The sequence below is a fragment of the Belonocnema kinseyi genome, chromosome 3 (genome assembly GCF_010883055.1).
Source record: "Belonocnema kinseyi isolate 2016_QV_RU_SX_M_011 chromosome 3, B_treatae_v1, whole genome shotgun sequence".
Lineage (NCBI taxonomy): Eukaryota > Metazoa > Arthropoda > Insecta > Hymenoptera > Cynipidae > Belonocnema > Belonocnema kinseyi.
This window is the reverse complement of record NC_046659.1, coordinates 37227269-37239771: the sequence shown is the minus strand read 5'-3', so window position 1 is coordinate 37239771 and position 12503 is coordinate 37227269. Positions and strand designations below refer to the sequence as shown.

The 12503-nt window shown below is 33.4% G+C and overlaps 1 protein-coding gene across 1 annotated transcript in view; it reads left to right on the top strand.

Moving 5' to 3' along the window:
- The window catches only part of LOC117169784 (negative elongation factor E), a 35784-nt gene extending 25268 nt beyond the window's left edge, over positions 1-10516 (top strand). The window contains exons 3-4 of the mRNA XM_033356292.1: positions 8439-8932; positions 9023-10516. Coding sequence (XP_033212183.1) covers positions 8439-8932; positions 9023-9266 — 738 coding nt within the window. The 3' untranslated portion in view covers positions 9267-10516. The remainder of the gene's footprint in view (positions 1-8438; positions 8933-9022) is intronic.
- The last annotated feature ends 1987 nt before the right edge of the window (positions 10517-12503 follow it).

The window sequence follows — 12503 nt, the reverse complement described above, 5'->3', positions numbered from 1 at the left end:
GGTTTGCTTCAAAAAACGAAGACTTTTTTTGGAAAGGTATCCATAAATTGCCTGAGAGGTGGACAAAATGTGTAGCCAGCGAGGGCGCATACGTTGAATAAAGTATTTGTTATCATTCTCTTGAAATAAATGTGTTTTTTTCTTGAAAAAATACCGGTTTCATATGTATACACCTGGTATATTATTATATTATTATATTAGATAACAATAGAATTATAAATAACATTAGAAAAGTTCTATTTGAATAAAACATAAATTGGTGTAGTATAAAATAATTGTAACATCATTTGGTATCAAGATAAGTAGTATTAATGACGACAAAGTATGTAAGCACATCTCATATCACTTTTAATAGAAGAAACTGGATTAAGAAACTGCGATGCAGTTATTATTACAGTACAAGTCCGATAACTTTCCAACTTCGGGGCTTTAGGGGCGGAAAATTCCATGAATCACGGACTTATCTGATGTCCCTTCTAGTAGCACGATATTAGATGTGCGCGTGCGTATATAATAGGCGCAAATCATTAGTAAAATAGCGCACGTAGTGGGAGAACCACAATTCCTGTGCGTGCTGTACGTGTGATGACGTTTTAAGGGGAGTGTACACTTATCGAGCGGCAAGTTATCAAACTTCTACTGTAGTTATTAGTTATTAGATCTGAGGTAACAAATAAAAACAGCGCGTGAAAATGATAGACCACGAAGGAATAATAAGGAGATCTAACTACGTTTTGCCACTTGGCAATAGAAACATTACCGGAAGTGGTAGGCACATTACCTGAAGATCTTAAATTTTCGTGCGCAGGTGCGCAGTTGTCCTCTTCCTATGTGTGGAAAAGTGCGCGAGTGAGCAAGTCGATTTTCATCTCTGCCTTTCCGATAATCTGGAAATTATTTATGAAAAGAACTTTTTTGATAGCCTGCAAACAAGGTTAGTTTCGGGAGATTAGTTACTATGTTTATTTGTAAGTTCAAAGTTTTTGGCCAAAAATATTGTGTAATTTAGAAGCAACGCTCGGGTGAATTGTAACACACATATCCTCCAAATATACATGCACGTTTTAACAATATCAACATTTTTTTGATAAAAAAACACAAAAAAAGTGTGTGGGAACGTCCGTTAGCATGTTCGCTATCATTTCCCAGATTTTGAAGGCAAAAAATATTTCTTATCCTAGGAAAAAAGCCGGGGGAATCTGACACTGAAAAAATCGATACTATTTCCTAAGTGCAATGCAAATTAATCACATTTTGCTAAATTAAAACTTTTTTGAATTCACCTACAAAAAAGTGTGTGGGGACGTCCGTTAGCATGTTCGCTATCATTTCCCAAATTTTTAAGACAAAATATTTATTATTCTAGAAAAAAGCCGGGCGAACCTAAAACTGGTGAAATCGACAATTTTCTAAGTATCACATGCCCTTAAGTGAAGGACTTCAGCGTTAAGGGCCGGTTCCACCAGTTATAATTAACAACAAAATGTTTTCCTCGATTTTATCAATCATTTTTAAGAACGTTTATTTTTAGCTTGAAATAACTTTAGTTCATGTTCAATTTAAAAACAAGTCAAATTTAAATTCCCTTTCCCTCTTAAATCTTAGGCTAAATTTCATGAAAATAGTTATGACGAAAAAAAATGTTTGAAATGAATTCATTAACATGACTTAAATTTTGTTGACTATGTGTAATTTTAGTTCATTTTTTTAAACTTGAAATTTTTTGAAACTACCATTTTTTTTAATTCTGCAAAATAAAAATAAATTGTCCCAAAATCTTCCAGAAAATAACATTAAGTTTTCCTGATAATCTAGAGAATATGGTTTGACTTTCTAAAAACCTTCTCTTTTACAAAATTGTCAAAAATCTACATTTTTCTCCTAATTTTTATGATTATCAAATTTAACATTTAAAAAAAATATTTTTAATATATCTGAACGTTCTAAATGTCTTAAAAATTGTTTCCAATTTTTCTTAAAATATTTTAAAAATAAAAAAATTTGCCTTCAAGACTCCCAAATTATTTTTCCAAATTTTTTTGGAAATACTTTGAAATCTTTTAGAAAAATCATTTTACATTTTTTCTGGGAATCTAAAGAAAATTTTTTTTTAAATTTGTCGGAATCTTCTTAAGATTTTAATAATTTCCTATTCTTTTCACAACTAACTGAAACTTCTACAAATAAAAAAAAATTAATCCGAAAAAATTGTTTTCAATCTTTCAGACTTTTTTTTCGGCATGTTTTAAAATTTTCAAAACTTACAATTAACCTTTTATATATATATCTGAATAATTTTAAATTTTCCCAAAGTCTTAATGTTCGTTTAATAGAAAAATTAAAAAAAAAATATAAATAAAATTTAAAAATAGAAAGTTATAAAATTAAAAAAAAATTCTATAAAGTTATAAAAAATATATAAAATTCCATCCACGATAAGCTTCATTCTATTTATTACATTAGAGTCATCCAAAACTGTAAAATAATTTATATCTTCATTAACATAAGTTAACATAAGTTTTGTCTCCATAGAGTTATTCTTTCAAACCTTTTTTTTTATCCCGCCTAAGGACTGCAATAGCTAGTGTCATTGAAAATTTAAAAATTGAATCCGGAAAGAAATGTCAAAATAGTCAAAGTTATTTCCTTCACATAAATCTCAACCGCAAAAGTGTATGTTTCCAAATCTAACGTTAGAAAAATTCTATAGGGATACAAATCGAACATTTAATTTACTCAAGTCTCGGCAAAACTTTAGAAACTAAATTGGACTAATTTTTAAAATAATAATTCATTCTTTTCTGCTTGCTATTCTGATAAATTAAATTGTTTTTATCTCTGTTTAAAAGCTTATTTATATCTGAACATTTTTAATAATTCATGTTCGCCATATGAAATCCGCGATTTTGAATTTTCATAATCTAACATTAGATTTGAAATCAGTGACATCGGAAACCTATTTGCCACCACTGTTATCTAGACCCAAACATTTGTAATATTTCATGTCCACCATATTGGATTCGCTATTTTGAATTTTGAAAATTCAACATCGGATTTGAAATTAGCAACCCCACAAACCTATCTAACGCCAATTTTATACAGATCCATATATGGTTGCTATTTCATGTCAGTTATATTGGATCTGACATTTTGAATTTTTTAAATTCAACTTTAGATACGATCATATTTTCAACGTCTCAATTAATATGATCAGATTTTCAACTCGCAAGTCGTGTTCAGTTGCGAGGGTAACTTCTGCGCACATGGACTTGTCAATTGAAAATACGATCGTATTAATCGAAAAGGGGACAGTCAGAGGTATTCCCTATGTGAAAGTGTACTTGAAAGTTGAAAATCCGATCATATTAATTGATACGCATAAGGAAACGCTCCTTTAAGATCCACAAAAAATGCGTACACTTCTGGCCCCTTCGTCGCTAAATCTCTATCCACCACGTGCTTCAGAACGTAGATGTTGTCGATAGTGCTTCTAACCGCTCTAAACCCCGCCTGCGTCTTTGGTAATATTCCTTTCCCCTCGACATCCTTCCACAGTTTCTCCGCCAACACCATCACGTGTACTTTGTATGCCGTATTAATTAGTGTAATGCCTTTGTAATTTTTCTTCTTATCCCTATCTGCTGTCTTATACAGTGTCACTATTAAACCTGCTAGAAATCCCTTACCTTTACATACTTTTTTCACAACCTACTTCAGCCTCTTCCCAAGCTTTATAAACAGCTACGCTTCGTTTCTATCTCCTGGTCATTTAACCCCTCCACCTCTGCCTCCCTCGTGCTTCTACTTTCATCATCTCTCTTTCGCGAATCTGAGCCCTGAAATGAATCATTAAAAAACTCCCTCCTCTCCTCACTCTTTATCTTCTCGCTTAGATCTACTATACGTTTCCTAAATCTATTTTCTCCCACACATACACCTGTCTTAACATTTCTCAACTCCTCTTCCAGATCTTCTTATTTTCCTGTTCCTTATTTTTACACATCAATCTGAAAATCTTTCTCGTTTCTACGTACTCCTCCCTTTTCACAGTTCTTCCATATCTCTTCCACCGACTCCCCTTCAAAGCGTATCATTCCTAACTGTTCTAGATACTTTTTTATTGCCTCGCTCGTCCAGCTCACCCTGTACCCCAATGACACTTCTTCTTGACCTTTCCTTTCGCCGCCCTACCCCTTATCCATAACCCTAATGGCTGATGTTTTGACTCTACCCTCCCTTCCACTGTAAATCTGTCCGTCTCCTCCCACTCTTGTATATTCATAACTGCATAGTATATCACCGATACCCCTACCTTACTTACATATTTATAATTCTTCCTCTTCGTCTCCTCTTATCATATCATTTGCAACCGCCCCGCCACCATCTAGTATCGTATCTCCCCCTCCTTAGTTATTTTCTTATCCTTTGATTTTCCATTCCATCCTTATTGTAGACAGTCACAAACTTACACGTTACCCCTCCTAACTTTACTGCCCTTATTTGCACCCCTCTCTCTCTACATGAACCTTTTCGTCTAATCCATTCCTACCCCCCGTTATAATTCCCTTACTAGCCCTTCTTTTCTTCTTCACTCTGGCAGCCTCCTAGAGTCACTAACTGTACCCCCTGAGCAACTTTAGATCTATCAAATTCCTGGATGTACCTCCAGAAATCCTCGAATTTTTTCTTTACCCCTGTTACGTTCCAGTACAACACATTTACCACTCCTCCACCCTGATTTACCCCCACCCCCTACTTCCTACGAAACAAATTCCACTTCGCCGACCTCCCTTCACTCATTTCCCTCCTATCCCTATCGTTCAGCATTCTTTGCACATCCCTTTTCTTCCTTGTCAAATCTTGATCGATGGAAACCTTCTTGTCCTCTATTCTATTTTTGTTTTGTATCACCTCCAACTTTCCTTCCCAGCTCTCCAATTCCACAACCACCACTTCGTTGTCCTTTCTCCCATTCAGCCTAACTTTCCCTACCTTGCCTTTAACCCACCCTATGCTGTGTAGCAGCATATCCACGCCCTCCCTTTCTTTCACGCTCTTTAGCTTCAATCCTCTTATCACAATATTATTTCTCCTGTTTGCCTTCTATTTTCTCTCAATGCTCAACTCTATTGCTCTTATCTTTTCCCTATCCGCTGTCTCCTCCTTTTCATTTCTACTTTCTTCCATATTCCCTTTTATCATATTCTCTACTTTCTCCCAAATATCTTTCTTTTCACCCTCCCCCTGTCACCTACATCTATTGCCGACCTTCCTTACCGACACCACCTCCCTCTCTAATCCTTCTACCTCCTCCGTCAGCTCTTTTACCTTCCTTTTCCATTTCTCATGTATGGCTCTCAAGTTTTCCCTGATATTTTACATCTGGTCTAAAGCCCTCCTTATATCTTCCCTTAACCCCTAATCTTGCACACTATCTTGGCTGTCTAATCCTCTTCAAGAGATCCTTCCCCTCACTTCCGCCAGACGTTCTCTTCTTCGTCTTCTTGCTTCCTTCGTTCCGCTTTTTTCCTCTCCACGACACGCCCCTCGATACCAGGCCACGCACACTTACAAGTCAGACAGTGGGGAAACAGCACCTTTTTTGGTCAAAAGTCGATCGACACTGCAGTTTTAAAGTTTTCTTCAGAAATTACCGTAAAACTTCCAGTTATAACGAGTAAATGCGGATATTTTATATCGGTTAAACATAAATTTCTTATTGAGCAACCAACTTAAAACTTTTTGTTACTAAACTTTACCGTGATACCATTTCTTCTAAGACTATCAAATTCATTAAAAAAAAGGTCATAGATCAATGTAATAACTAACTAAAAAATAATTTTCTGCGGGTTAGAGTAACAACAAAAATGGTTAAAAATGTCATAAACAAATTAATTAACAAAAGTATTTTTTCGTGATTCGCAATTTGTAGCTAATTTTAATCGATAACTTTTGTATAACGTATCACAGATAATGATCTGCGCTTACAATAAGTTAAGAATTGCTCATGATTAACAATTATTTAAGCAATTTGTATGAACAAATGCACATTTTGACAATTTTTTGATGAAAAGGCTTGATTTTTTTGCGGAATCAACTTAAAATGCTTGCTCAAAGACTCCTTGCTATCATGTTTTTCATTCTAATAAAAAAATCTTAATTTTTTAAACCATTTTTTTTTAAATTCACATTTTAACCATTTTTTCATGAATAGGACTGATTTTTTGCGGAATTAATTCGAAATGTCTTGCAAAAGCCTCTGCTACCATATTCTTTATAGTGACCTGATTTGCACCACGGATAAGCTTCTCAGTTGGACTCTGCATATCATGTGGCCTTGAAAAGGGACATTTTTAGGTAGGCACTACGAAAATTATGAGAGCAAGGTTTCTTTGGCAAGACATTTTATGTTGATTCCGCAAAAACATATCCTATTCACGAAAAAATGATTAAAATGTGCATTTGTTTATAAAAATTGCTTAAACAATTCACATTTTCTGGTCACTATGAAAAATAGAATAGCAAGGAGTCTTTAGTAAAACATTTTAAGTTGATTTTACAAAAAAATCAAGCTTTTTCATCAAAAAATGATCAAAATGTGCATATGTTTATTAAAATTGTTTAAATCATTTGCAATCGTTAGCTATTCTTAACTTATTGTAATTGCATATTATTATCTGTGATACTTTATGCAAAAGCTATGGGTTAAAATCAGCTAATCATTTCGAATCATGAAAAAATGACTTTTGTTAATTAATTTGTTTATAACATTATTAATAATTTTTTTCTTACTCTTACCCATTTCAAATCATTTTTAGTACGAATGGAAGCTTCTAATGTTTTCCCTAAGGGTATACATTTTTCTTCTACCTTCTTCCCCATTCCTGTGCACGCCCCACACACACTTACTAGGTGGTGGGAGTGGGACCTACATTTTAAGGTGGGTTCTGAACCACCAAGAGCAATACAGCTTTAAGTACTTAGAGAACCTTTTTCTCTAGAGGTACCGGCTATCATCCCCCTTAAATTATTTTCAGTTAGTTATTACATTTATTTATTACCTTTTTTTAAAGAATTTGAAAGTCAGAAGAAATGGTAAAATGGAAAATTTTAGCAACAAAAAGTTGTAACTTTTTTGTGAAATAACAAATTTTTTTTGAGTCAAAATAAAATATCCGTAGTTGCTCGTTATACCTGGAAGCCTTACGGTGATTTTTAAACAAAAAACATTAAATCAGTTAAGAATTTCACCGTCGGTCGCTTTTTGTCCAAAAAAGGTACTTTTTCTCACTGTGCTTCGTGGCGTGTAGCAAATTTCCACACCGTCCAATTCACTACTTTACTGCCAGTACTCACGCTAAACACCTACCGCTCCCCCACGCTTCGCTCTTTCGTCGGTACCCGGGACGAATTTTCCCTCTATCTTCCTTTATTTGCTTTATTTCACCTCTTCACACACCTTTTTCTCTCCCCTAATATCCCCCAAGCACTACGAGAACCACGCATGTCCCCCTTAAAGGTCCAACCTCCTGACCACAAACTCCCGATCCTTCACCAACCCTCACACTCCATTCGTACCTTCTACATAAACTCCGTAACATCTTCTCACCACCTGTTGCCGAACATGTTCTCTCTATCACTATCTACATGCAAGTCCGTGCTCAAAAATGGAGGTAGTTTTATACATAATCATAAATTTAAACAAAAAAGTAGTTTTATACATAATCTCACAAAAATAAGGTTTCTTTTCGAATTTTCTGTCATAATTGTTTGGCTCTGCAGCTACGGACACGCTAAACATAGCTCCGAGTAAAAGGACAGGGCACGTGAAAAATCCAGCTTGCCCAAATATTAAGGCTAGGTGCACGGGGAAACTTCAAAAAGTTTGTCATCTTATGAGAAATACACAAAAGCGAGAAATTGGTTTAAGATGCAGTTTGCAATTTTTAATTACTTTTTTCAAACATTTTTTTCTCATAGTAAAATTAATTTAACAATATCAAAGTTTTATCAAAGACAGCTAATATTGTAAATTTTTTGCGGTAAAAATTCATGTCCGCCATGAACTAACTAGCACAATCTTTCTTTCTAAATAAAACAAGTTTTTTTTAGTCCAAATGTTTCTTTTTAAATTTCTTGCAAACATTTTTAAATAAACTTCTCATAGCATAACAATTCTAGCATGGTTCAGAATTACTTTTGTTTTTGTGAAATTTCAAAAGTGCGTTTCTAACTAAGGCTGCTGATCTTACAGAATGGTGGTAGTGGACTGTTTTCTGTATATTTCATGGAAAATTCCGTAAGATTTACGGAAAAGCTATACGCACACATTTCTTTGGGATATATGGAAAATATTCGTAAAGTCATCATAAAACATTCTCTCACAAATATTTTAAATTAAATTATACACCGTAATTTTGTTTGTTTGATTTGTTTAGAAAAAGGCTCTTCAAGATTTAAAAGCGCCTAAACCTGAACCCGAGCGTCTTCCACAAATTCTAAAAAGGCCAACTGAAGCGAGAGATGCTCGAGAGGTAGCAAAGAAATTGATAAAATCTGGTGTTATCACAGCACCAAAAACTCCAAAACGTTCAGAACAAGCTTTCAAAAGGCCTCGAGGATTAGAGAGAAAGTTAAACAGTACAGAAAAGACAGTCTGCTCTTATCAACCGTTTTCAGCCAGTCAACCTGAGGATGATGAAACTGAAGCACCCAGACCAAGAGTTAAAGATCTGTACGATAGTTTTGTAAGTGCACAAGACACCGAAGATAAAGGCACGGTGGAAAATCCAGCCCATGCAAAGCCAGAAGTTAAGCCTAGAGGCGGAAACACAATATTTGTTTGTGGTTACAAAATATCTGAAGATTTGTTGAAAAAACACTTTCAAACTTTTGGAAATATTATAAATATTTCCATGGAAATCGAGAAAAAGTTAGTATTCCATCCATATCACTATAAGATCAGATCATATTTCCGTTGATGTACTTTTTATAATCTAAATATTTACCTTCTTATTTTTAGTCGAGGATTTGTAACGTTTGATAAATCTGATGCGGCAGAAAGGGCCATAAATGAAATGGATGGTAGCATGGTTTCTTCTATTCAATTGAAAGTATCGTTGGCAAGACGACAACCAATAATAGAGCCTATAAACGATGCGACCTCTAGTTCAATGTGGTCTTCTGCAGCTGCTAATTATTCTCAGAAAAGTTCGCACAAAGACAGACGAGATCTCAAAGTCTACGAAGAGGAACTTTTTCAGTAGTCGTTTTTGCTTACTTTTTCTTTAATAGATCACAAATTTAGACGCATCGATCTTTTAAATTTTGGAACAAATCACTTTAGTTTGGTACATTGTTCATACTATAGAGCTAGCCGAAAACCCCGAAGTTTCGAAACTGCGCACCAAATCGTATCGATACATAACTCGCAATACATGCGCCATTCTTCTTTTACTCACTACCAAACTGCAATCGCCCTATTTCACCCTAACATCTCTGGCTTATTGTGCCTATATCGCATTAAGTATTGGTTCACGAAAATGCGAATTGCGTCCATGCAAATTTCAGTACAGATTTTTCTCGGTGTAAAAACAGCAGTGGATGAATTAATTACACATATTTTGAGAAGGCGTAGTTTCTGCAATTTCTTCCACTGAAACTGAAGAAACCTGTCATTATTTTGTTATTGTACACAACAAATTGTTTCATGATCTCTATTAGGCGAGAATCGTTCAAAAAGGGAAGAATCATGATTGTAATATGACCAAAAAATTTGAAAAAAAAATTTTGGTTCGTGATAACTAAATATCTAAATTGCATGTTATTTTGTGTTTGACCTAAAAAGGGCTTGAATTCACTGCGATGACAATGTGAATTTTTCAGAAAAATGTACAATTGATCAAATCTAAAAAACTGTGTTCTCTGCATTTTCCAAAAATTCTAACTTCAAATAAACGTCTCTTTAATTCTCTAATTTTGTATTATTCTTCATTGTCAAAAACTCTACTTACGAAAAATTCGTTCATTGTGGGCCTCTAGAAAATTAGTAAAAAAAGATAGGTAAAAAAAACAATTATTGACTACGATGCGCGAAGGTAAAATATTAGCCGTCTTGAAATTATTTTTTTGGTTTTAATTTGACTTCTAAACCTAATTAACAAGTTCAGTTTTGCTACTATTACTGTGAAGTACAGCAAAGGAGTCTATGTATAATTATGAATATATAAATTAGACTTCATGTACATAGAAATCTAGTGAACAGTATATAAGAAAAAGCAAAAGAAAAGACATAGAACTTACTGTGGTTTCATATATTAATATATAATTATTTTTTAATTTAATGTAAAATTATATCGATTCCAATCAGAATTTAAATATGTACCTTGGTAGTTTGCATTTGTGAATCTACCCTACACGAGTATAATTTTCTGCGGCGGACTCTAGATTTACGAATTTTGCTCTATTTGAATGTTCAAAAAGTCACCAAATAAAAAATGCAATGTATTTTTGAAAATTCTCGTTCTTTTTTGAAAATAAATAAATAAAATGTCCAATAAAAATTAATCCAGTCGGATGAAATCTTGGAGTCTCTTATCGAGGTCAAAACAGAAACTCTAAATATCTTCGTTGCTTTCATACTTTTTATAAAATCCTTTAGGAGATTGTCAGCTGTGCAATTTTATAGAATATAATAGGGCTGTTTCACGATTTTAGATCAAATAATTTTTTATTACATAATTTCAATCCTCAGCGACGGTGCATTATAATTTTATTTTCTGTTGAGTCGTTCAATAGAAAAAAATTATTAAACATTTAAGGCAGTAAAACACTTATGAGGTTCATGATGCAAAACTAATCGTAGGTGTCAGCACCCAGCCGAGTACTAGACCCTCTGTCAATGAGATACGAATTTTAATAAAAGAAATTTGGTAAATAAGTATAAAGTGCCATTTATACCTTGCAAACGTCACGAAATACGTTTTTCAAACTGTTTTAGCTATATTTATCATATACCATTCGTAAAATGTTCATAAATCCTTTCTGGCTGTCACTTGTAAATTGCGGTTAGGATTACCATAGTTCACTGTATATCCCATTTCATGTTCAATTTCCACTAAACGTATAGATTACTCAGTGGGAACAATATATGGCGACGTCTTTACGATATCGCAAAAACGTCGTATGATCTAACGATGTCTTTGCAATATCGTAAAGACATCGTAACAACACGGACATAGGATATCTTAACAGCAGCGGATTCGCGTGGACCCTGAGGTTGGGCGCCCACCTTCGCTCCTGTTGGTGTGGTGACCCTGAGGACACTTGAACGCCACCTAGAACAGCTTTGTCTATGAATATATTTTTATACACAAAGATACAATTAATTAGGCAAAACCAAAAATCTTCTCATCTGGCATTCAGAAGCGCGCATGTGTACGCGTGTACATTTTCTATTGGTAGCAGTGAGATATGATCGACAGTACTTTTTTTCTTAGTTTCCTAAACTGCTGGATCAGCTGATTATTAATTGATAATGCATACAGTAAACTTTAATTATATCTTAATAATGAATGAAATTCAATCAATTTTTTATAAATAAATCCGATTAAATTCTATCACTTTTCAATAACTTTACTCACATCATGGAAAAAAATTGACGGAATGAGAAACAATTACATTTTATGTAATTTAAACCAATCTATTTCTATAGCTTTAGATAATTTTGTGTAATGAATGGAATTTAATATATTTTTCCACCAATCCTATTGAATCAATGTTTTATCACTTTTCAATAATTGTAATTGCGTTATTAATAACAATTGAAGAATCCGAATTAATTATATTTTGCGCAATTGAACCCAGTCGATTTTTATAATTTTAAATAATTTTAATTACACGATTCAAACTTAATAAATTAGGAACTTAAATTTTTTTTGTGTCACGAGTTAAATTAAATCAGTTCTTATAATTTTTCAATCACTTCAACTGCGTTATTGAGAACAATTGAAGAGACCAGAATTAATTATATTTTGCGCAATTAAACCCAATCGATTTCCATAGTTTTCAATCTTTTATTTTATATTTATTATGTTTTATTATTAAACAGTTTTAAATTATTCAAGATTCGGTCTATTTATAATAATTACATGTCTTCATAGGAATGGATTGAAGATTATTAGAGATCTTTAAATGACTAATTTATTAAAAACAATTAATTTCATTGACCGATTTTAATGAAACTTTTCGCTTTTGAATTTCATTTAGTGCATTATTGAATGCAAATAATTAAAAATTATACAATTTCATTGAAAAGTTACGCACTTTTCATTTGACACAATTGAAATCCATTGATAATCATTAAACGTTTTTATAGAAATCTATTGAATACACAGCCACACCAAAAAAAGTGTGCGGATCTGGTAACAAGACACACGTATTCCTATGGATTTTGGGGCGCTGAATTCAAATTCGGTATCAAAAATCACCCATCACGTCATGGT